This window comes from Aulonocara stuartgranti, assembly GCF_965226115.1.
Source record: "Aulonocara stuartgranti genome assembly, chromosome: 19".
NCBI lineage: Eukaryota > Metazoa > Chordata > Actinopteri > Cichliformes > Cichlidae > Aulonocara > Aulonocara stuartgranti.
The window spans coordinates 12,296,231-12,322,643 of NC_138955.1; the positions used below are offsets into that span (position 1 = coordinate 12,296,231).

The 26,413-nt window shown below is 41.7% G+C and overlaps 1 protein-coding gene across 1 annotated transcript in view; it reads left to right on the forward strand.

Moving 5' to 3' along the window:
* The first annotated feature begins 969 nt into the window (after positions 1-969).
* The window catches only part of trim9 (tripartite motif containing 9), a 45,774-nt gene continuing 20,330 nt past the window's right edge, over positions 970-26,413 (forward strand). The window contains 4 exon segments of the mRNA XM_082515303.1: positions 970-1,544; positions 1,547-2,079; positions 17,568-17,663; positions 18,556-18,678. Of these exon segments, the coding sequence (XP_082371429.1) occupies positions 1,247-1,544; positions 1,547-2,079; positions 17,568-17,663; positions 18,556-18,678 (1,050 nt within the window). The 5' untranslated portion in view covers positions 970-1,246.

Consider the following 26,413-nt stretch of genomic DNA (forward strand, 5'->3'; position numbering starts at 1 on the left):
ATGATAATGGGCAGAAACATTGACAGCACAGGAAGCTCTGGCAGAAATTAAACAACTCTTTGACAGTGTTGCAAAAGAGATGTTCAAAAACTCCGTTTTCCATTTTCCAGGTGATGCACTGAAAATGCAACTGTGTATGTGATTGTGTGGTTGTTCACACTCAAGTTTGACATATTTATCTGGAACTATGACAAACTGATTATGTTTAACAAAAATTTCCTAATTAATGCCATTTCTATTCCCAAACTTTCTTAGGAAATATGCTAATATAATCACACTAAGTGGCCTCATGTCGCCCTCTGGGCCTCTGAGAAAAAAGTATTCTTTTAAATGGGATTATTCCAATTCATTTCCCGGTCAACAGCTTCACTGAAGACTAGCTGCTCACGTTGCCATGGATGTCTCAAAAATGACTGAGGTATTTGGCCAGAGAAATAAAGAGGCTCTGGATACTCAAGGAAAAAAACACTTTGGAGTGCATTTGAGAGCCGCTGCTTTATCTTATCTCACAAGGTGTCAGTTTCCATGTTTTCGCTCAGCTTCAGCAGTGATCTTTGCTCCCTGTGCGGATGAAAGGAGCTTTTCAAACAGCAAGTTTGCAAGTTTATGTTGTGCAGCAGTTACAGAGAACTAAATACAGAAAATTAGTAATGATATAAATGTCAAATATTCTCTGGTTCTAATGTTATATCATACTCCCAAACTGTGTTATATCACTGCAATTTAGCTTTTGTTTCTTTCCTTAACCACTGGTTGGACAAATGTTTTTTTTACAGATGTCACATGTTAAATGAAAGCATATGAAGGACGGATGTTGAGTTCAGATTGTGTTTAGTAATCATTTTATTCTATTGATTTCCTTTTAAGGCTCTAAACAATTATCCTGTGCATTCACTGATGTCCACACGCATTAGTGTCTGCTGTGTATATCGCTCTAGAGCTCATTAACGGACCTTCACGCCGACAGTTCATTTGTCCAATGGTTGTTTGGAATCCACTGGTTGTCCAATAGCAATCCAGCCTGAGCTGACGCTGCGTGCTTATTGGTGAGTAGTGTTAGTATGCCTCCTTTTCGTTGATGCCTTTCATTTGGTCAAGGTTGCACTTGCAGTTTTAACAGCAGAACGCGACTGGAGCTTCGTTTACGCGCAAACAGAGAGCAGCCCGATCAGCCGAGGCTCTGCCGAAACTTCTCCCGTTTCTATTTGCACACCCCGGAGGAATCTCTCACCTCTCAGGAGCAACCATGGATGAAATGGAGGAAGAGTTAAAATGCCCTGTTTGCGGCTCATTTTACCGGGAGCCCATCATACTGCCGTGCTCCCATAACATTTGCTTAGCCTGTGCTCGGAATATTCTTGTGCAGACCCCCGACGCCGAGTCTCCACAGAGCAGCCGAGCCTCCGGGTCCGGGGTCTCCGATTATGATTACCTGGATTTGGATAAAATGAGTTTGTATAGTGAGGCGGACAGTGGCTACGGTTCCTACGGGGGCTTCGTGAGCGCTCCGACCACCCCTTGCCAAAAATCACCGAACGGGGTTCGGGTTTTCCCCCGACTGTCCCTCAGCCGCAGCAGCAGCACCTTCTACCGCACCCCGGCTCCTTAACTCCGATCCCTCGTAACTCTTGCATCACCTGTCCGCAGTGTCACCGCAGCCTCATCCTGGATGACAGGGGACTCCGCGGGTTCCCCAAGAACAGGGTGCTGGAGGGGGTGGTGGACAGGTATCAGCAGAGCAAAGCGGCCGCTCTCAAATGTCAGCTCTGTGAGAAGAGTCCAAAGGAGGCCACCGTGATGTGCGAGCAGTGCGACGTCTTCTACTGCGACCCGTGCCGCCTGCGCTGCCATCCTCCCCGCGGTCCACTCGCCAAGCATCGCCTGGTGCCGCCGGCGCAGGGGCGGATAAGTCGCCGCGCCAGTCCCCGCAAAATTTCCACTTGCACAGAGCACGAACTGGAGAATCTCAGCATGTACTGTGTACAGTGCAAGATGCCTGTATGTTATCAGTGTTTGGAGGAAGGGAAACACGGCACGCATGAGGTCAAAGCTTTAGGCGCAATGTGGAAACTGCACAAGGTACGTGCGTAAAAATGATCGGGGTGCTAAGATTTGTTTTCGTCCCTTACAAGTGCGTCTGTTTCTGTCTTTATTTATGTTTTTGGCCGCTCTGTGCAATGATTCAACATCCTCTGAGCTGAGCAACAAGTCTGTGTTCGAAATAATTTGCGCTGTCGTGTCAGCTCTGCTTAGCATCCGGTAGAGAGGTACAGAGCTGTGGGGTGTTCGTTCTGCCGCTTTGGATTTAAATGAGTGTTTAACAATAGTAAGAGGATGCATTTTATTGCCTGATACACGGTCCAGCTTCATGTGACGCTGCCTTTAGCCAAACACTGCCAAACAAACCCGAAAGGCAGTGGCTCATTTTTAATTTTACCTCATAAGTGGACAACTAGAAGCTGCTGTTTTCTGTTTGCATGACCATGTAAATGATGACCATCTGTCTCACGAGATGCCAACATCAAATTCCTTCAGTGCTTTGACAGCTCACAGGCGCCCTGAAGATCATTAGGCATGGCAAACACTGAAGCTATGCTTTATTGAGAATGGGGAGTGAAGCACAGATGCAGGCCTGTGGTGTGAATTGAGAAGCTATTTTGGAAGCTGAGTTGTTGTGGGCAGGAGAGGCAGAGCTGAGATTATCTACGCCTCTGCACCAGCAACCCTCACCTCCACACTCCAGCCTTCAATGAAGAAGGGAAGAATGTAGAGCTAGATATAACTCACACATGCACCCACCCACACACACACACACACACACACACACTCACACACACACACACACAGGGAGCATGCTGTGTAGTGGAGGTGTCTCCTGGTTTCCATGATAAAACCAAAAAAAAACCAAACAATGAATGTATTGAGTGCTGGTGCACAAGCAACACAAGCACATCATTATCTCCCCGTCCTCATCATTTATACTCAGCAATCTGGTTTTATATGTCTCCAGAACAACAATTTAAAAGCACCCCACTCCGATCATTCCTTGTAGGGAGATAGAGTGTCACTTCAGATGCGATAGACAACTGTAAAATTGCTGGGAATATCAGATGGGGTCGAACATTTCGCTCATATCAAATTTCCATCACATGAAAAGTTGCCAATCTGTTCTGCGTAATCATGCTTGGATGTAAAATGGGAAAAATAGTATTTTTAGAAACCAATCAGTGGTACCAGGAATTTTAGTGCCAATATTCAGCAGGTGGCACTTTTTTTTTTTTTTTTTTTTGACTGTATCTCACGGCACCTGGTTATTTCTGATCTATCATCTGATCATCTGAAGCTGCCCACGGAGCTGTGACAGATGGCTCAAAGCTCAGAGTTGGCAGAGCTGAGCATGGTCATCTTTGGGAGCTTCAGAGTATTCCTCACAATGTTCACTGGAGAAAAAGCTTTTTCACATATTGATAAATAGTTACTGCAAAATGACAAGAATACAAACAAATATTCTATGTAACGATTAGAAATCTCAACTTATTTTAGCTTATTTACTGATTCCCCCCCCCTCCAGTATGAAGTAGAGACTGACCAAACCTAGATTTCTGGCGCTAATGCCAAAATACAGACACAGGTTTATCAAACAATGTTGATTAAGTTACATTGCAAAGGGAAAATGATGGATTTGTGCCTTTTTAGGGGTCATTTCTCTTCTTCACTTGCACAAATATTAGAGATGGATCATCTCATAAAGCTTCACATTTTGCACACAGTCCTAGCTCTGTGTATTTCCTCCACCTGAGCATCTTTAAACCAGCATGATAGAATCTGGCCCCCTATGGAATCAAATTTTCACTCTCCTTACTGGGCAAGTAGCAGGCTTTACATTTTTCAGCATTTTCCCAAAAAGCCTACCTCTGGAAAGACGGGTTAATAAAAATGAACCAAAACAGCACAGTTGCAAACTTCAAGAAAACTATTTGAGCTTCAAGGTTTTTGCCGTAGCCATAGAAAAACCAACCAGTATTCAAAAAGCATGTCCTGCTTACCCATATACTTACACAGCCTTAGAAATGCCCATAAACATCTTGCATTCCCCTTCATGTTTAAACTGATCAAAGCTTTTGGTTGTTTGATCTGTGCGCTTTTGTGACTGAGCCGGCGAATTGTTCATCTTTGCTGTCTAATGCTGATGCACAAAGTACCACACTAAGGATCTTGATCTCGAATCCACACCTGCAGCATTTACACTTCAGAGCTGGAAATGTGGTGATATCATTTAATAGGATCTGTTCTGTTTTTCAGTTGCATTTTTTCTTGTCTTTTTGAGCAGAAAAACAGTGATTTCTCCATCTTTCTGCAGCATTTCTCTCCTTGCTGTAAACGACTTTAACCACCTGCTGCCATAACAACCAAATCCCTCTTCCTGAAGTACAAAGCAGCAAAGGTCTCTAAGATACTGGACCCCATGAGGAATCCACCCCACATGCTTTACACTTCTCCCCTCTGCTGCGTTCTAAAAATGAATGCTGTTTCAGATCATTACTTGCGCTCTACATGCTTTCCTCCTGCATTAGTTCAAACGCATTCTTGGCTTCTCTTCTAGTCTCATAGGCAATAAAACACCCTGATTTATCTCCAAGCTCTCCTTTTGGTCACTCTAAACCAAAATGGTCATCAAGAAAGAGCAGAAATGAAAGAGTGACTTTGTACTGGAAGGTTTTATGTGGTGGCAGGACTTTAGTGTTGATCTCCATGAATCACATTAAAAAGAGTAAAGGGGTATCATCAGTGTGTTAAATTGCTACACAGTGAGTGGTCCTCAACTCTTCACGGATGTCATAACAGGTCACTGAATGCAATCCAAGTCACGGTCTGCCACTCATTATGTTTAGTGGCAATTAAAGGTGATTAATCAAACTGAATGTACTGCATGTGTGTGTGTGTGTGTAGAAAATAGGTAACAGATTGCAGCAGATTCTTTTTCCTGCTACAGGAAGGGAGATAAATCAAGAGGTTTGACTCTGAGGGTTTGCACATGTGCTATCTTTTATCTTTACTCCTATTAAGAAAAAAAGGTCTAACAGAAAGTGACACTAAGTTAACCCAAACTGATGCTCTACAAGCTCTCATTCAAGGTGGCCCCAAAAGCAAGCTAATGAGGACAGACAGAACAGGTCACGTGGCTGGGAAACATTTTAAAGTCTTGTTTCAGCCTTGAAGCTGATGTAATTTCTTGTAATTTCTTGGTAGAAGAAGCTACCTGGAGCTTCTGTTAAACTCAGTGGGAGAGAAGGAAAAGCCTTGAAAATTCACATACAAGAAGCAGGTTATTTGTCCTTTCCTGCTTTAACCCTTCTGTCGGACTGTCGGGACAGCCACATAAAGAGAAGCAGAAAAAAACTGTCCAATACTGTATTTAATTAGTAATGAGAAGGATGTGTCATGCTTACAGTTAATTATTGCACAAATGTTTCAACTCAAAGGTGTTTTGCATGATGGCTTCGTTCAAAATACGCTTACTGGACACTTTATTAGTTACAGCCTGCCATTTCTGGTATGGACTTTCTTTCACCTTCAGAACTGCCTTAGCAAAGTGCTGGAAAAATTCCCCAGAGATTCTGGTTTATATTGACATGATAGCATCACATTGTTGCTGCAGATCTGCTGGTTGTTCATCTCCTGTCCCACCAAATCCCAAAGCTGCTCTGCTGGACTGAGATTTGGTGACTATCGAGTCCAGTTGAGTACAGTGAACTTAGACCTCTCTGCATTGAATCATTGCTTGTTTTTAATCTCTGGCTCTCTTCCACAACATGTCTTTTGTCCTGGCTTCCTTCTCTCACCCCAACCACTCGCGGCAGATGGCCCCGCCCCTCCCTGAGCCCAGTTCTGCCGGAGGTTTCTTCCTGTTAAAAGGGAGTTTTTCCTTCCCACTGTTGCCAAAGTGCTTGCTCATAAGGGGTCATAAGATTGTTGGGTTTTTCTCTGTGTATTATTGTAGGGTCTACCTTACAATATAAAGTGCCTTGAGGCAACTGTTGTTGTGATTTGGCGCTATATAAATAAAATTGAATTGAATTGAACTCATTGTCATGTTGAAGAAGCCAGTTTGAGATTATTTGAGCTTTATGGCGTGTTATCCAGTTTGAACCACCACCGGCAGCCTAAAATGTTGATTAAAAGCAGGATGGCTCAATTTTTATGTTGTTTAAACCACTCTACCATCCACATGTTGCAGCAGAAATCAAGACTCATAACACCAGGCAAGGTTTTTCCAATATTATGTTATCCAGCTTTGGTGAGACGTGCAAATTGTTGCCTAATTCTCCTGTTCTTGGCTGACAGAAGTGGTCTTCTGCTGCTGTAGCCATCTGTTTCAAATAACAAGCGGTTATTTGAATTGTTGTTTCCTTCCTACCAGCTCAAGGCAGCCAGCATTCTCCTCTGACCTCTGGCATCAACAAGGCATTTTTGCCTCTCACTGGTCCATTCGGCCCATTCTCTGTAAACCCTGGAGATGATTATGTGGGAAAATCCCAGTAGATCAGCAGTTTCTGAAATAGACCAGCCCAACCACGCCATGTTCAAGATCCTTTAAAACACCTTTCTTTCCCATTCTGATGCTCGGTTTGAACTTCAACAGGTCATCTTGACCATGTCTGCATACCTAATTGCATTGAGTTGCATTTTGCTGCTTTGAGCTGCCGTGTGATTGGTTGATTAGAAATTTATGTTAATAAGCAGTTGAACAGGTGTACCTAATAAAGTGTCTAGTTAGTGTAAGTGCATAAGAACATTGTTCAGTAATAGTCCAACGCCGTGCAGTGATACAGCTCACACTACCCTTAAATATGTCTTTTTTATAAGTGACTCTGTGTAGATAAAAGACACGGTTGCTCAATTGTTTAAGAAAGCACTAATAAATGCAGAGGGCAAAGTCAGGCCTGAGGTTTTTCGAATTTTCACAGTGGGCGTAAGCTTCAGTGTCTTAAAGCCGTTTAGGTTGATGCTGCTCCATTAAAGGCGCTGATATTTACCCCTCAAGCTGCCATGTAAAGAGATTATCTGTGTAAATGTTAATGAAAGAGGGAGATAAGAAAGCAGCAAAATGAGAGCGATGAATGACCCCAAACACCCCAAAGAGAAGAAGTGAACCAGAGAATGAGCAGGAAGGAGAGGCAGAGCCGCACTGAAGGTCTCATCAGTGAGGTAAATGAGTCGGGTTTGCACAGAAAACACTGACATATTTTTATATAACTTCTCCGGGTGAGAACACAGACTGTCTGAATATTATAGCTTGCTCCAGGCATGGAACTGGAGAGAGATAAATGCCTAGAAAATCCACAGTGCCATTTCTCCTTTGTGACCCAACTGGGAAAGGAACAAACAAAGAGTTATTCTTTTCAGCTCAAGCAGTCAAATGTTTTAAACGGCATAATTTATTTTGCTCTGCTACATCTGGCTGCTCTGAAACAGTCAGCCCACATTATTAAATAGGGACACCAAAAAAGTGAGCTCAAACTGAGACGTGGGCAGCACAAGTTAAATCGTGCACTGACCTTGTTTTTGTTGGCATAACTCACAGATTTATCATCAGCATCATCAACATCATTGTCCTGACCATAAAGTGGCAAACCCTGAAGTGGCACTGATGTAATTATCATCAATCTGTTCTCAGAGTCTTGTCTAATTAGCTTCAAGTATGGATATAGCTGAACGATTAATTTAATAGGAAGAGTTACACGGTCCAGTTACGAAACAGTGTTCAGGCTTTTCAGTGACATCTGTAGGTTGTTTTTGCTTAAAGGAATGAAATAGACATGATGAACTGTCCAGGGCCTTCTACCTGGCACAAAATGTTGCTGTGGCTGTGGCTCAGGTGGTAGAGCAGTTCGTCTACAAATACTCGGGCGAAATACTCAACCAAATACCCAAATCAGACCCGATGCATCCATCAGAGTCTGAGTGAGTGTTTCTCAAAGTGAATGTGTGCACGACTGGGTGAAAAGTACTCAACTTGAGTATAAAGGTGCAAGTACCAGTTTATCTACCTAATAGAGACTGTCATAGGCATCTTTGGCCTATGCCAAGACGACGATTCAAAATGCATTAAAAACAAACAATGCCAATATTTAGGCATACCCAAGTGGTTGAAGGATTCTGCATTCGCAACCTCAGAATCTCATCTCTGCTTTTTGTGGTTGATGTGTTCCGGTTGGCTTGATCAGGTGGTGGCCTCCAGCTCGGACTGGAGCAGTTCACAACTGAATGTGAAGTGGCATGTATGAGAATTAGCAGCACCGAGGGCATGGTCCTCAGCTGGATCAGGGTGGAGTGTCCACTCCGCGTCAGAGACGAGTTGCTGTCCCAAGTATCTCGGGATCATGTTCACAAGAAATGGAAGACAGTAACAGGACATCGACAGATGAGTTGGAACCATGGCTGCAGTGATGTGGACGCTGTACCGGTCTGTCATGTTGAAGAGAGAGCTGATTGTGAAAGCGAAGCTCTCGATTTATTGGTCGATCCACATCCCTACCCTTACCTGGTACGAGCTGTGTGTAGTGACCGAGACAGCGAGATCTTGGATGCAAGCTGTGGAAATGAGCAGGGTGGCTGGGCTGTCCCTTAGATAGGGTTAGGAGTTCGGCCATCTGGCAGGGGCTCAGAGTAGAGCCAACACTCCTCCACATGAAAAAGAGTCTTCTGAGGTGGTTTATGCATCTGATTAAGATACCTCGTGGGCGCCTCCTGGCTGAGGTGTTCCAGGCATGTCGTACAGCAGGGGTGGAGGAACTCCAGGCCTCAAGGGACAGTGACCTGCAGGTTTTAGACATGTCCTTGATCCAAAACAGCTGATTTAAATGGCTAAATTACCTCCTCAACATGTTGCAGTTCTCCAGAGGCCTGGTAATGAACTAATCATTTGATTCAGATGTGTTGACCCAGGGTGGTATCTAAAACTTGCAGGACACCAGCCCCTGAGGCCTGGAGTTCCCCACCCCTGTCTAACAAGGAGGAGGCCCAGGGGTAGACCCAGGACAAGCTGGAGAGATTACTTCTCTCGGCTGCCCAGGAAAGCCTTGGTGTTCCCCCAGATAAGCTGGAGAAGGTGGCTAGAGAGAGGAATGTCTGGGCTTCTCTGCTTAGGCCACTGCCCATAATTCTGCTGCTGGTTAGTTACTGAGCATATATTCCTACTTGTTTAAAACTACTTAGTGGTCCCTCCACTTCCCCTGTGTAGCCAAGCTCACCAGCAATTTGATCATAAAGATTATACCATCCAAGTACCTAGAATGGACACTTGCCACACGTGCACTTGTCAGTAAAGAAATAAATGATTTCCAATCATCAGGTACTTTCTGCCTGATTTTATCCATTTGACATTTTCAGTTAGACCAGCAGGTAAGCCTCTTGATCATCTGCAGCAGACGCTGGCCTCACTGATAAGAATAGATCACTTCTGCCCCATTTCCTGCGGTGCTGTCCCAAGGGTCCTTCACACAATGACTCAGTTTGTCACATGGAGAAACTGTGGCAACTTTCAAATCCCCTACTATAATTATTTTAGTTTTATCTGTCTTTTTGTGTGTGTGTGTGTGTGGATAGTTAACAGCTCCTTGTGCATTATTGATGACTTAAGCGATGAATAATGCACCAGCCACTTAGGTTCTCCCTGCAGAAGACAGTGTCGTACGGGATCTTGTTAAACACAGAGGAGAAACACAATCTGTGCCGACTCTTAACTCTTCCAACATGTCAGGGCTTAAATTTTTAACAACAAAAGGTTCCCATGATACAAAATATCATCAAGTCGCCCGCTGAATATTGCAGACTGAGTTCTCCAAGGATTGCCTCAGCTCATGTAAACAACCACAATCTTTCATGTTAAAGTTTCCGGTTGGTCTCTCTGTAGAGAAAAGCACAATCAGTAATCAAGCTGTGTAAAATTGCATTCATCTTCACGTTCTTTCATCTGGAAGCTGTGGAGAAAAATGTATTATTTAATTTTGTTTGCTTGTTTTGTGTCTTTGTCATCCAGAAGTTGACCTTCTGTCAGCTTATGTCTGTTTACAGTATGTAGCCAAAATGACTGTGTATTACACGCGGGATTAAGTGTGCATAAAGAGAGTACTTAAAGAAAGTACTTAAGACTGAGAGCGGAGCATTTCACAGAGAGGTATCGCCACAATTTTTGAAAGTAGGTTATGGGAACTCAAAATGCTATCTTTGCAGTGACAGGGATGGAAAGTTTTGTGCCTATGTGTGTTTTTAATTAGCACGGAGTGTTTTTACTTTTCTACCTCTCTAATTTTAAGAGCTATGCAGTGACATTATACCTTCCTCCTACTGTCCTTGCACTTCCCACTTCCTAGTGGGTGCTTTAATCCAAAATGGCTCTGATGCCTTTCTGACATTCGCGCTTTCCTGTGACAGATTGGCTAGTTCACTCGGCCGCGGAGAGAAAATGAAACATGCAGAATGGCCCCGGAGCTGGTGGTGAATTATTCATCCTATGCACGTGTTCCCACTTGGCTTAATTAATAAGATGATTAGTACTTCCAAATAGCAGCTATATCCTAAGCCCCCCCACCCCACTAACTCAACAACCCCTCGAAGCTCATCCCAAAACATTGCACCATCCTCTTCTCCAGTCTAACGTTGCATGATGCTTTTATTTCCACTATCCCTGAACAAGATGTATTTTATCCCCAGGGCAAGCTTGAAGTTGCATTGCATTAATGTAAGTAGAGGATTCAGCTGAAACTTTTAGAAAGCCCTAGTCTCTCTGAGAGTATCATCCAGAACTAATATCACAGTAGCATGAATCATGCCATGACAGTGAAATATATTCTCTTTTAAAAGCAATGAAAATGCAAATGCAGGAAGATGAGATGTAAATGTCGTGCATTTTAAGTTATCGCTAAATGTTCTCATCAATCATCTTAGAAATGATGAAAATCTCATCAAGCTGCATGCAAACCAAAAACACAAGAATAAAAACTGTAACAAATGGATGAAGTAAAATATCTCCTTGGGATATCATCAGCAAGTCTTCCACACATTACAAGTATCGGGCCACCTACACATTAATCCATAGACATTAAAATTGAGTTGGCCCTTCATTTGCAAATATAAGTTTCCAAAATTCTGGGAAATATTTCTACACAAATCTATAGAAATGTTTTGTCTGTTCATCAAGAAGAGCATTTGTGAGGTCAGATATTGGTGCTGAATGAGAGTGCCTGGCTCGCAGTCTCTGCTCTAATTCATCCCAAAGGTGTTGGATGGGGTTGAGGTTGGGGCTCTGTGCCAGTCAGTCAATTTCCTCCACGCCAAACTTATCCGACCATACCTTTATGGACTTTGATTTGTGCACTAGGGCACAGTCATCCTGGAAAAGGAAAAGGAAAAGGCCTTGCCAAAAATGTTCCCACAAAGTTGGAAGCCTAGATTTGCCCAAAATATCTTGGTACAGTAAGCTGAAACATTAAAATTTCCCTTTACTGGAATTAAGAAGCCCAGGCCAACTTTAGAAAAACAACCTGTACAATGCAGTCAGGCAGCATTCTGGTTTTTACCAAACCTGTGTGCTTTACACCACTCTATCTAATAGTAAGGCTTGCATGCAGCTGCTCAGCCATCATAACCCATGCTATCATGCTATCCCGGCACACAGGTTTTGTGCTGATGTTAATGCCAGATGAGGTTTGGAGCGCTGTAGTTATTGTCTCAGCAGAGTGTTGGCAACTTTAGGTGGTCTCCTGCTTATGAATGAATTGGTGCAGTCCCTAAATGCTTCCACTTTGCAATTTTACCTGTTACAGCTGATTGTGGAACATTTAGGAGGGATGAAATTTCACGACATCATTTTACAGTATCACACTTGAATTTAGTGAGAATAGTTATTCTTCCACAAATTCTTGTAAAGGTAGCCTGCCTGGCTGATTTCTTGATTTTATGAGACTGAAAACACCTGAATTCAAAGATTAAGAGGTGTGGCTCAACAGAGACCTGAGTGTTTTTCAGTTAACCTCGGTATTTGTAGCTGATTGACTTAGTACCTACAAACCAAACGAAAACACACAAGATATCAATTGAAAGCCCAGGATATCCTCTATTTATTACATCAGGACTTAGTAGGGTAGCTCAAATATGTCAAAAGATATAGACCAGAAACAAATGTCCATTACAGAGGTCATAAATGAATAAGCTAGTTCTCAGGAGGATATAAAGAAATATATTTCAAATATACTGGAAACAAATATCAGCATGTCGTTTAAAGCTCTGATCCATAAATTTATAAACTGTTTTGTAGCTTCCATGTTGTTTCCATCTTCTCATTCTCATTTATATGCAAAATTGGGAAAATGGCTTCCCAGCTTGTGTAGTTGAATTGTATGAAGAGCACTTGGATGAAAAAATAATCAAAGCAAATTATATATTTGCCTTAGAGATGTGGCCTCAGTCTTTTTTTCCCTGTCATGAATAGTTTAGCTTTTACTTAAAAATAAGTCATTAAATGTAAAAAATCTGCGACAGAACTTGAGGTGCGAACAACAAGTTTTCTTCCTACTTGACCTCAGCTTTCTTGATTTGTTGCTAAAGTCTGTCTTCCCATATGCCGACCTGCCGGTCTTGGCACCGTGGACACCGCAGAGCAGGAAGTCGCCGTGAGCTGTGCAAAAATAAACCAGCCTCCACTTTCGTGGCACTTTTTGACCTGGTTTTGAGGACTGAGCTCTGCAGGCTCTCAAACAGACACTGCGGAAAAACGCCCCCGGACAATCGAGTGCTTTTCATTTCATCTGCTCTGTCACCAAACGCAAGCTGACTGTTAACTAGGCGAGGCTCGAGCTCTCACAGTATCCATCACTGTATCAGAGAGCAAAATGAGAGAACCGAGAGTGAAAACCAGCTCCCAGTTTAGGACAGATGAAAGGGCAGGTGTGAAGGACCGGCTGATCGGTGATGAAGTCACCAGAGTGTGATTGGCAGGATCTTATAAAATGATGGTGGCAGCTTAGCGATCCAGGCAGAGTGCAGCCGATTGATTTCAGAAACCCAAAAGGGTTGTCCTAAAAAGTGAGTGAGTTGGAAAAAAAGAAAGTTTTTCTTTTCTGTTGTGGATTTGAATTCAAATCAGAAGATGTCTTCCTTATCTAAGGGAATGTTTTGACATTTGGTAAATTCTTCTATTTCTGTCATTGCCAAGAGTTTGATTGGTAACGCTGTCATGTCTGAGCAGTAGCTATAAAGCTGGAGCCAGGAAAGCTTTGCATAAAGATGACTGAAAACATGGAAATCTGCCCACCAGCACATCTAAAGCTCATTAAATCCTGTTTGTTTATTCTGTACACAAAACAAAGTTTTAAAAAAAAAATTCTGCAAGAAAGACACTTAGCTCAACCTAGAAACAACCTGGAACATAAAACTGAAAAAAATTGGTAAATTTACTACAGTTGTGAAGAAACACGCTGTTGTGTGAAGAGCTATTCGTTATACTGGTTAACGGTTGCTAGGGAAAAAAGTGTGTTCCCTGACTTGCTGGCGAGTGATTCATGGTTGCTGGCTGTTGCTATGTGAAGTCACATGCACAAAGTAACAGAAAGGGCGCTTCACCAAAAAGCTTCTTGTGATCTCGTTAGTCACTGGCTAGCCCAGTGGTAATAAAACTTGAAATAATGAAACATAAATCAGAAATAGAGATTGTTTGCTTCCAAAGTAAAAGTTGTGCCTCAGTGATGCACTCAACATTTCGCTACTGCTCAGAATTTAGCCAGCCAGTGTTTGTAGAAAACTCCATTCAAAACATCATCACAGGAAATGCTAGCAATCGAAACAATCACAAGGAGGTTTTTTTGCACATTTTTTGCCTAGCAACAGGTGGTTTCCAGGTAGCCCCTGACCAGGCTGTAGTTTATCAATCATTTCCCCTGCAACTGCAATCACGCACAGCTCATAACTGTTCAGGGAATACTCATTTTTCTATCACTGACTGGTCTCTCTGAGGCTAAACTGTAATCTTGATTGTAACATGACGAACAAGTTGTTGACAAGTCGGTATGTTTCATTCAAATTAAGAGCAATATTCTAGTGACTAAAGCAATCACAAGGTTGAGGAATACGCATTTTTCACAAGTGACCAGTGGTTGCCAGGGGACCACTGACCAGTTTCTAGGCCTATGCGAATGGGGCCCTCACCAATCGATTTCCCAACAGTTGCCAACCAACGACTCGTCCACAGGTTAGAAAATACACATTCCTCCCTCTTGACCACTGCCTGCCAGATGGTTTCAGGCCTTTTTCGTTTGACCTTACATTGTCACATGTCCAAAATAGCAGTTAAGTCGTGGCTAGTGATCACATGACCAGAAGTGTGTGAGTGGATTCAATGGAAGCCAAAGAGCTCGGGTTATTTCATAACAGTAAGTAGAATAGAATAGAATAGAATAGAATAGCCCTGTCATTGTAAATGTACAAGAAAATTATGAAATTCATTAAATTTTACAATAGCAACAATTCAAATATCTTAAATTCTAGCTATATTTTATCATATATTTATTATCTTTTACTTAAATTTGTAGCTTGCATGAGTTTTTCTTGGTTTATGTAGTTTATGCTTTTTTAGTAATTTGTGTGAATTTGCAGCTACTACAATACATTTTCCTTTGGGGGTTAATAAAGTAAATTATCGCTCTTCTTTTATGCTTAAATGTTGGTAATCAGTCAAGAGAGCCAAATTGCTGGATTCATTGTTTCATAATATTCAAAATGTGCTGCAGTTGTGCTATTGCACTGTAAAAGGATTACCTTTTAGTTGATAAGACAGGATTAGCAATTTAAAGACTTCAGTTTTTCCTCTTGAGACTTTCCGATTTTACAAGTGTTTGCCATTTTTTTAGACTAATGTTTGATAAGTACATACTTATAAGAGGTCAAACAGGTCTTCAGAATTCATAGAAATCTGTTGTTACTTTATTCTTATATGAAAGAAAACTTACACTTCAAGTCTTCTCTTTCATTTCTTTTCTTTGCAGTGTTGAAGTATGCAGCCCTAAATAACACAGAGGACATTTTTTGAAATCCCACACAATTAAAGAAAGTTTACATTTGGATCTTTGCTCAGCTGTTACCAGGTCTTACTGTCCCCCAGTGCAGTAGACTCATGTTAACGGCAGCTGTCATGGTTTCCCAAACATCAAGGTCAAAGGTCAGCTGTCGGCCCCTGCAGATTGATTCCCACTCGTCCGGCCAACGTCAGATTCCACGAGCTGGGCTGACAAAGAGGAGCAGACTGCGTGTGATGAGTTGTTTTCACAGCGTTTTCTACTGTATCAGCTAGTCGCTGGTTTTATTGCTGTCTTCCTGCGTTGAAGTGGAGTTTTTCTTTTCTGCTTAGATAAGGCCCAGTGCCCTCGTTTACTCCCAGAAGACAATACACCCACCAGCTTGACGGTTGTTCACTCAAGCGAATGAGTTTCCCACAGGGTCAGGCCAAGTCCTCTCTCCCTGTCACCTCCATGTTCACACAGCCTTTGCTTCACATACATGAAAAACTAATCTCAAAAGCGTTTCTGTGTCAGCGCACACGGACAACAATGTCATTTCCCGTCATATGTGCTCCACACACCAGAGTCCCAGCTATAACATTAACAGTGCAAAAGTTAAATGCTTATAGATGTACATATCATCTCAGTTTTAAGCTGAAAATGACATTTTGTGTGAGAAAATTAGGCTGTCAGTGCATTTTGTCTCAGGGGTGAAAGCTCAGACACTTTAAAATGTCAGATTCTCAGCCGCTATCAAAAGCAGCTTTGTTTGTAAGTCGGCCCATGTTGAGTGCCTTTGAGTTAATCATTTAAAAAAGAAAGAAAGAAACCCACTCGTTTCAGTGTGAACCCGAGATATTTCACATTTTTCTTTTTTCATCTTCATTTAATTTGTTAGCATACAACCGTTCCACAGGACTTCCGTCAACATGATGTCAACAGGTGATCGTGATCCTGATTTGCTGCAGTCTTTGAGGAGCAAAGATGGGCAGATTTGCTCCAGTTTCTCAAGAAATGCAAGAGAAAATTGTAGAAATATTTAAAAATGGTGTTCCTCAAAGAAGAAAGAAATCTGTTGGAATTTCAGTGCATAAAGGGGAAAGGTGGAAGCCTACGCTGAACACTCGTGACCCCAGTCGCTCAGACATCACTGTCATCCGTCAACAGCTGATATAACAATAAAAGCAAAGGATTTCTGTGGGAAACCTTTATGAAGCACTACAATCCCAATTACATTCACAAATGCAAATTTAAATTTTACTGCATGTTGATCTGTGACGATGAAAACATGTTCTGGTCACAACAATCGGTATCCCAGATCTTTGTTTAGAAGACATGGAAACCGTGTGCTCTGAACCAAAGACAAAAACGCCATCCAGACTGTTGTCACCAACAAGTAAAACAACATCTATGCACTTTTCAACAAAACAAAATAAAACCACATTATAAAGGCCCGCCTGCAGTCCTGACCCATCCCCAGTAGAAAATATGTGGAGAATTTTAAAACGCAACAAAAATGCAACAAAGATGTGTTTGCAGGAGGAAAGGTAAAAAATAATACCTGAAACATTTTGTTGCTTGGTATCCTCAGTGCTTAAATGTCTCATATGTGTTTATTGCTTTACTATTCAAATGTTTTTTGGGAATTTGTTGCAAGCCTGAACTGCAGGAATGAAATAAAGTCGATCATATTGTCTGCATTCAAAAGCCAAAGTAAATATGTAAGTGTTTTTTTTAGTCTGCATCGTGCATGTCATCCCAACTTTTTCTGATCTGGGGTTGTAGCACATGATGAACTGTCAGGGCTGGAATCTGCATCCAAAATAACTCTTGCTGGGCTGCCTCCATGTGTCTTTCCTGTCAGTGTTAAAGGTCTCACGGAATAGTTTTGGGGCCTTAGTTGTTGTGTAAAACAGGATGTCGGGGTTGGAAATATTTAGGTGGGGTTTGAGTTAAAAAGTTAAGACAACAAAATCCACTGTTAGCCCCTATTCAACAAGGATGAAGGACTACAAAAAGGATGGTTGCGTGACAGAGCAGCTGATAGTCCACGAGGCATATCAATTACATGGTTATCTTCAGTTTCCATTAATCTAATTTAATGCAAAAATTGTGTGGGGAAAGGCCCAGCTGAATCTTCAAAAGGCTGACCAAGGTGACAAAATTACACGTTTTTTCCAAAAACACAAAGATATGCAATTTGTTTTCAAATGAAATGAAGAAAGCTGCAAATAAACAAAATTGTTACTGAATCTTCTGACCCAGTAAGTGATTAATGGAATAAAAGCTAGAGGTTCATGTTCTGTATCACTATGAACTGGCCCAAAATTAAGTTTATATTTCATTAGATCTTTGCAGTCTTTGTGTATGACCCTGGAGTTTTTAAATACTAATATGGCTCTGATTATAATTTAGATTCATTTCCTTCTTTAGATTCTGAGGATTCAGCACTTCATCTGTTATTTGAATGTACTGCAAGTCCATGTAATTATACTTTATTGTCTCTTTCCACAGGGTCAACTGTCCCAGGCCCTCAACGGCCTGTCAGATCGAGCCACTGAGGCCAAAGAGTTCCTGGTTCAACTAAAAAATATGGTCCAGCATATCCAGGTATACGCAGACACACGCATACACGTGGGTTTTTTTGTTTTGTTTGGTTTTTTGCACACACCCATAATCTGCATGAATTTTTTCTTCTACCAAGCTGTAATCCCCCTCTGTGATCCCAGACTGTCCACTGGCTGCCGTGAGCAGCAGACACAAAAAGGCTTATTGTATTCATTTGAATTTCTCAATTTCTAATCTTTGGCTTGAACTCTGCACAGGGCCAGATGGGAAGATACTATCTTAATAAAACTATAAAAGATGCTTGCATCAAATTTGAGCTCAGGATGCAAAACAAAGGTGGTTATAAAGATTAACATTTACAGAAACACCTGGTTATATTAGCATTAATGGGAATTCCCCTTTATTCACATTCATCTATATTATTTTCTTCCATCTAACACATTAACCAGGTCTAAATTTAGATGCTCATGTGGAGACAAAGCTTTGGTCAGCTTATGAGGGCGATTAGAGGAGGAAGGTGGGATTAAAACCTCTCGTAGATAGTTGTCACGCAGTGTGAAATGGTGAGGGTGAGGTAAAAGAGTAGAGAGGAGGTGACGAGCAACAAAAAAAAACTTAAGATGTGTGAAAAAGTGACAGCGTGAGGCGTAATCGTCAAGTTTATTACTCTGCTGATGCATGAATCATTATGATTTTACTCACGCTTCTCGTCTGAGGAGGAGGTATCTCAGCAAACTATCCATCCCATCATTAAACTCTTGTGTCATTCCTGTATTTCACTGTTACTCCTGCTATTAAAGTGATGCACACGGCCTTAAAAGTATCCTCCATCTTTTTCTTTGTTGTTGTTGTTTTGTTTCCAGCTGCAAATTCCTGCATATTTTCTGTCTTCAGATGCTTTGCTTTTCCAGCTTCTTGTAAATTTTTCCTGCAGGAGAACGGTGTGGAGTTTGAGGCTTGCTTGGTGGCGCAGTGCGACGCCCTCATCGACGCCTTGAACCGGCGCAAGGCCCAGCTGCTGTCTCAAGTAAACAAAGAGCACGAACACAAGCTGAAGGTGAGTGAGCATGACAAGATCTGTTCCTGGAATCCACTTGTATGCATCAGAAGGCTGGATGCGTTAAATGGATAATGAGGCGTTAACCCTAATGAGGCATTGATTCATGAGCCACACAAGTGCAAACCGAAACAATTATCTTAAAAATATCCTTGTTTTTCTTTAGAAGTTGCCAGGTTGGGACTTTAAATTTGATCTGCTTCATAGTGGTTGTTTGCTGCTGTATAATCTTGCAGTGTTGGTTTGACAAATTGAGGGCGGTGATTGTGACTGATGGATGAGCTGGCGCTGCAAGTGAAGTTTCATATTGTAGTGGATAAAATACAAAGTCGTGAGGAAAATCTCTTCGCTCTTAAAGAATCTGAAGTTATGTATTATGTATTTCCAGTTGCATTTTTTAGGTTTTGCAGTATCTTAACGATTTTGATAAAGATTAATGAGAAATCGTACACCGTGCCACCGATTTCAGATGCATAAAGAGCTGCATTTTTCTTTAAGCCATCTGCAACACGTTGAACGGGGGACATAAGTGAGATGAGAGGATGGAGAGATACATTTGTGCTGTACAGCATCCAATTTCACACTTGGTTGCTCTGTAGAATTGAGGTTTCACACGTGTAGGTGGTTTGAGGAACATGGCTTGTGCATGGCAACATGTGGGCATACAGGACCAGCATATATATATATATATATATATATATACAGTGGGGCAAAAAAGTATTTAGTCAGCCACCGATTGTGCAAGTTCCCCCACTTAAAATGATGACAGAGGTCAGTAATTTGCACCAGAGGTACACTTCAACTGTGAGAGACAGAAAGTGAAAAAAAAATCCATGAATCCACATGGTAGGATTTGTAAAGAATTTATTCGTAAATTAGGGTGGAAAATAAGTATTTGGTCACCTCAAACAAGGAAAATCTCTGGCTCTCACAGACCTGTAACGTCTTCTGTAAGAAGCTTTTCTGTCCCCCACTCGTTACCTGTATGAATGGCACCTGTTTGAACTCATCATCCTTATAAAAGACACCTGTCCACAGCCTCAAACAGTCAGACTCCAAACTCCGCCATGGCCAAGACCAAAGAGCTTTCGAAGGACACCAGGAAAAGTATTGTAGACCTGCACCAGACTGGGAAGAGTGAATCTACAATAGGCAAGCAGCTTGGTGTGAAAAAATCAACTGTGGGAGCAATCATCAGAAAATGGAAGACATACAAGACCACTGATAATCTCCCTCGATCTGGGGCTCCACGCAAGATCTCATCCCGTGGGGTCAAAATGATCATGAGAACGGTGAGCAAAGATCCCAGAACCACACGGGGGGACCTGGTGAATGACCTGCAGAGAGCTGGGACCAAAGTAACAAAGGTCACCATCAGTAACACACTACAACGGCAGGGAATCAAATCCCGCAGTGCCAGACGTGTTCCGCTGCTGAAGCCAGTGCATGTCCAGGCCCGTCTGAAGTTTGCCAGAGAGCACATGGATGATACAGCAGAGGATTGGGAGAATGTCATGTGGTCAGATGAAACCAAAGTAGAACTTTTTGGTATAAACTCAACTCGTCGTGTTTGGAGGAAGAAGAATACTGAGTTGCATCCCAAGAACACCATACCTACTGTGAAGCATGGGGGTGGAAACATCATGCTATGGGGCTGTTTTTCTGCCAAGGGGACAGGACGACTGATCCGTGTTAAGGACAGAATGAATGGGGCCATGTATCGTGAGATTTTGAGCCAAAACCTCCTTCCATCAGTGAGAACTTTGAAGATGAAACGAGGCTGGGTCTTCCAACATGACAATGATCCGAAACACACTGCCCAGGCAACAAAGGAGTGGCTCCGTAAGAAGCATTTGAAAGTCCTGGAGTGGCCTAGCCAGTCTCCAGACCTCAACCCCATAGAAAATCTGTGGCGGGAGTTGAAAGTCCGTGTTGCTCGGCGACAGCCCCAAAACATCACTGCTCTCGAGAAGATCTGCATGGAGGAAAGGGCCAAAATACCAGCTACTGTGTGTGCAAACCTGGTAAAGACCTATAGTAAACGTTTGACCTCTGTTATTGCCAACAAAGGTTATGTTACAAAGTATTGAGTTGTATTTTTGTTATTGACCAAATACTTATTTTCCACCCTGATTTACGAATAAATTCTTTACAAATCCTACCATGTGGATTCATGGATTTTTTTTTCACATTCTGTCTCTCACAGTTGAAGTGTACCTCTGGTGCAAATTACTGACCTCTGTCATCATTTTAAGTGGGGGAACTTGCACAATCGGTGGCTGACTAAATACTTTTTTGCCCCACTGTATATGTTTTAGATGTGATGTTCATGGAAATTACTTTTCCACAGGAGGCACTGTGGCTATCAGTTACATTCAACTCGCATCCTTGATGTGACATTCTTGCCTCCTGTAATCTCCTGAAACTGTAAATAAAAAATGACACAATAAACACCACCTAGTCATACTCTCCTAAGGATCTGCAATAGAAGAGAATAGGGACACTAAACCCTCACCACTGGCTAAACTACAGTGATTCTCAGAAACTCGGCTATTACAAGTGCCGTCACTGCTGCAGTGTTTTCTTGTCTATAGGAGGCATGACTTTAGTTTGCAGTGGTGTGCGGCACGATGCACATGAAAAATGAACTATGTCCTCTCAGTGGATGAATTTTCAAAGACGGATGGATCTTAAGGGACACTGGACAGATTCACACCTCCAACACAGATGAATTTTAATGCATGTCAGTGCTGATTTGATCCCGCCTGTCAGCTCGGTGTCTGCATGTGTCGTACGCTGAATCTTAATGTTGGAGAAACACATTTCTCCAACGCAGATGTCAGATTTTTCTCATGCTTTCCGCGCTGATCTCACATGTGAATGTGCTTCTCGGTTACTCAGGGGTACCTCTTCAATCATAGGAGTTTCCCACAGAGTCAGTGATGCAAGAAAACGAAGTTTCGTGCGTTCTCTTATTTCCTATTGTCCCCTGGAGGGCAGCGTAGCTCACTCGTGTAGATACGAGGCACAGCTAAAAGAGGAGAGAAAGGATCATTTGAGATGAAGCTTGTTTTCTTGAGGTCATCTCCAGGAACTGTGTTAACTCTGGCATGGACATTCATCCTGCAGCTGTGGCTGAATGAGACACAATTCTGTCCTGCTACGCTCTTGGTGATGCTGAAGTTTTTGATGTCTGTGCTTATAAATGCTGATAGCTGCATAAAACATGGTGTCCAGTTGAGCAACTAGTGATATAGCCTGAATAATACAGCTTATTTAAGCACACGAGGTTCACAATAAAAGCTGTAAAAAGAGCAGAAAACATTAAATCAATTGAGTCTGATTTTAAAACGAGGCTGCTGCAGATCACTTGGCATCTCCAGCAGAGCTTCCTGCTGCTCTCCTCTGGTCCTGGCTCCTGACAAGGAAGCCTGGTCGCCATGGTGACTGAGGCACGTTGAGCTTGTTGTTTGAAGCTGTGGAGGCGAGAAGTAGTCCTTCATAGCATGAGTCAGGTTCATTTATTCCAGCACATCAGGAGGACTGACCCATGTGTTTGTGTAGAGAAGCAGCAGAGGCAGAAGGTTTGGAGTGGATACAAAAGGAACCCCAGATAGGTCTCCTTTAAGCAGACAGTCTGTAAAGATTATCTTCTAAATGCTGATTCAAACCATCTGTGCACAGCTAAAACACGACATACTAAATGCCATGTTGATGTCTTGTAAAAGAATTATTCAATTGGATGAATTATAATCAAAAAAATTACCTGAGTCACCTTTGAAAACCTGCAATCTGTTATAGGTCTCCAACAGCCTAATATAATTTCCTGTTCGACTCATTCACCCTCGGGTTCCTAGACGCAAAGCCGGACATGAGCAGGGCAGGCTGCAGCCCTCTCTGTAGCCTGAAGGATTGTGTTGCAGGCTTTGGCTATAAACCGCATGCTTAATCTTTTAACCTCAAAAGTTTTCTGACAGATTTTTTTCCCTCCAGGAAGCAATTTTTCACAGTTTCTGTCAGATGGAAAATCACATGGCCTTTAAACTGGCTTAATTGGTAATCTATCACCATAAGCATTTTATAGTCTTCTTTCTTTTTGTTATTTCTTTTGCTGTAAATACTAAGGACTGAGTGTCCAGCAGTTCTGATGTGTGGTTTCCTTGAGTCGACTGCAGAACAAAGTTTTTGTGGATTCTCAAGCTACCCGAAAAACATGAATGTCAGTGTGTAAAAAAGCTCTGTTCTCCATCAGACTCTGATAGATCAGAGGCTCAAATTTCCAACAAGCACTTTAATGCACCAACAAGAAAAGATCTAAAAAAGTGACTTCACATTTTCAGTAACACTCGGTTCCTTACAGATCTGTTCATAGCTCACATCTTTTCATTAGATATGAAAACATTGTGGTTTAGAGAAAGGCTCTCAGACTGTATATAAAAGATGGATGATGTCACCTATTGGTTTGTTCAATCCTGTTTTGACGCCTCCATTCTAGCATTTGATTGCTTCTATCTTAAAGTTTTAGAGAAACAGTGTCAATATTTAAACCAAATTATTGATTCTTAAGTTAGCACACTTGGCAAAGCCTCGGGCCTAGAGTCCTGCCCACAGAGTAATGTGTACTCCCTGGCTAGTTGCAAGTAGTTGAAGGTTGCTTGCAATCACTAGCACAAAACTGGTCCCAGAGATGTATGTGACACAGAAAAAGAGTCTGCTGTGATGGTTGCAGTGGTACGGCACAGCTTTTACTTAGAAGGCAAACTTTCTCCGCTTTCTGTTTCCATTGCACTTTTTCAAGTTTCACTACTGCTCTGAGAGTAGATTGCAAGTGTTTGCACCAAAGTTAGCGTCTTCCATGCAACCTACATGTGACCACAGCAGTCTGCTGGTGACCAAAGTAATCAAAAAGATTTTTTGGGTGCAGCACCCTCTTTGTGAACAATTTTACCCGGCAACGAGAGGTTGCCTCTAGGTCTGTGTGGCTAAAGCCTTAGCAAGGTGCATGAATTGCAGACGCAGATACATGCTAATTAGTAATTTACTAATAAAATGATGGAATTCATGAACCAGTGGGAACTCTATACTTCTGGGATGATGAAGAACTGCAGATCTGGCATTTCCAAGGTGGCTTTGGTTTTCAGCCTTGGAGGTTTTCTTGCAAGTCTTTTCATGGAAAACAAGCTTACCCCCTTGCAACATCAGAGTAACAACACGAGTCACCTCAGTCTTTTGTGTATATTATTGTGTATATTGATCACTTTTCAACTGCGCCACTTGCTATTCTGAGCTAAATGTCTCTTGGCTTTATCATCAGATATAGTGCTCGGGCATGCATCTTTTAACTCCTGGTATGAAAGCCTGGTTTTTCTCAAGATGTCAAACTATTCCTTTGATATAGCTGATGCTTTTAACTGCATACATCTCAGCAAAAATGTTGAATGTAATTAAATTCACTGCGATGGATTTTTTTCTGTAAAGCACATTTCATTTGACGGAAACATGAAAAAAGAAAACATCAGCACGGTCCTCTAATATAATGTGAAGATTGTATTGAATATGATCAAAACGGGGCCCACTTCTTATGCTCTCAATCTCTTTCACTGGATTCTTCAAGGAACAGATTCAGCAGATGAAGGCTGATTAGAGCAACACAAAGTGAATCAGAAACGAAGTCAGTCTGCATCTTCTCCTGCTTCATGCAAAGTTTGTCACTGGTTGCTAGGTCCCCTGTTCACCCAGCTCGGGTTGGTTAATGAGTACAGCGGCTCTGAGGCTATTTTTATTTCCACTTGCTTTCCCCCTTGTTGAACCGACTGTGTTACTCCAGGGGAACCCTCCTTCTCAGGGTCCTTCTCACTTTTAACTAGGCATGGGAGGTATTTTGGACCGAATGGATGCTTAGAGATGTGGTTGGAAGTATAAAGAAAAGCGGAGGCAGATTTCAAATGATTCATTTTCTTATTGTGAATGACAGTTTTCATTGCAGCGAGATAGGCAGCAGAGCCTGTTATTGAAGGTTATTCAGTGTGGGAGGATTACTTGTTAATGTTGAGACTGCTAATGTTGTATAAGGGTCTTACTCGCCACTACAGTTGTATCTTTTCTGTCAGATCCTGACAATCAATAGAGAACTAATCAAGACAAGAAACTCTAGATCTAAAGGCTATTTATGTTCAAGATATATGATCGCTTTTTCTATTAAGAGTTTAATTCAGAGATTCCCAACAAGGGCTGTATCTCAAGGGGTACTTCTGCAGTAGTCTGGAGGTAATCTACAACAAAAGCCAGAATTACCATTTAAGAATTGATTGGAACTGAATAAGTTTGAGTAAAAAGTAATGGCTAGGCAGTAGAAAAAGACACTCAGAAGATTATAATTATAATTATATCAGTGTAAGTAATGAAAAAAATGGTTGTCATAGCTCGTTAAAAGTATGGCTGAACAACTGACATTGTAAGCTATGAACAACCTGTTGAAACCATTTGCTAGTATGGGGGGGAAAATGGAATCAGGGTTAGTGTAATAGATGAACAAGCCCTTCAACAGACTGGGGAGATGTCCAGGGTGCATCTCCCCCCTGGCTTTATGGCAGTTGGAAGAGGCTCCAGCCACCCCGCGACCGTAAACCGGATAAGCAAAAGAAAATAGATGGATAATAGATAAACATTTTAAATAGCTAGTTAATATGTATAAAAGTTTGTAGTGGTCGCAGGGACAGAGAAACTAGAAAAGGCAAGTACAACAGGCAAGCCAACTCAGACTGCAAGGAAGAAAGTGCTATTCATACACAGAGAGGGCTAATTAGGAAGGAGACACAGGAGAACATAATCAAGACAAAGAGACAGGAAGTAAAACTCATATTAATGCTCAAGAGACACACCCTATTTGTCTAAAACAGGAAATAATGGAGTCAATAAACACGCACTGAATATGACATGAGGAACACCGCGGAAACTAGGAAAAATAAACCAAATCACAACCGAAAAACTCAAATAACAAAGTCTATTAATACTAAAAGAAAACTAAAAGACTCAAGTGCAATTATATACAGTAAATGAACCAACCAAGAGTAGAGACACAAAAAGAAATCGATCTTGGACTAAAATGTAATTTAAAGAAAAAAAACTCAAACATGAGCCAAAACTAAAAGCAAAAGAACTATGAACCCTAACAGAACCAACAAAACACAAAGAACTCCAGAAACCTCAAAAACCCTGAGGTATGACTAAAGCTTCGATACAACAATACGCTACAGACCCTCAGCCAGTAATACCTGAGAGCATCAAACCATAATGAAGACACAGAAAAAGAAATTCCTGACTCACAACCCTTGTTCTGAGATCCAAGACCATGACAGTTATAGCGCTATAAAAGTGATGAAAATAGTCTTATACTCAAGCTATAACTATGAAACTTAGGCAGTAGTTTTGCTTGAAAATTGTTGAAGGTAGTTGCTTATTATTATTATTCTGAATGCGTGACTGGTTTTCCCGGGTAAACATGTTTGGGTTTTTGTCTGTCGTGTGGACTTCTGCAAAAACAAGAGAAAATAATTGAGATCAGTCAGTAAAGAAAATGCATTTCAAATCTGTTATTTTGACCTATGCATGTATGCATGGGTCGCTTACTGCTGTATTTGCTTCAGTTCTAATAGTAAACGCTAACAGATTCTCACTGACAGCTGATTTTCAGTGGATGTGGCACTTGTCACTTCCTCTTATTGTCACTCCACTG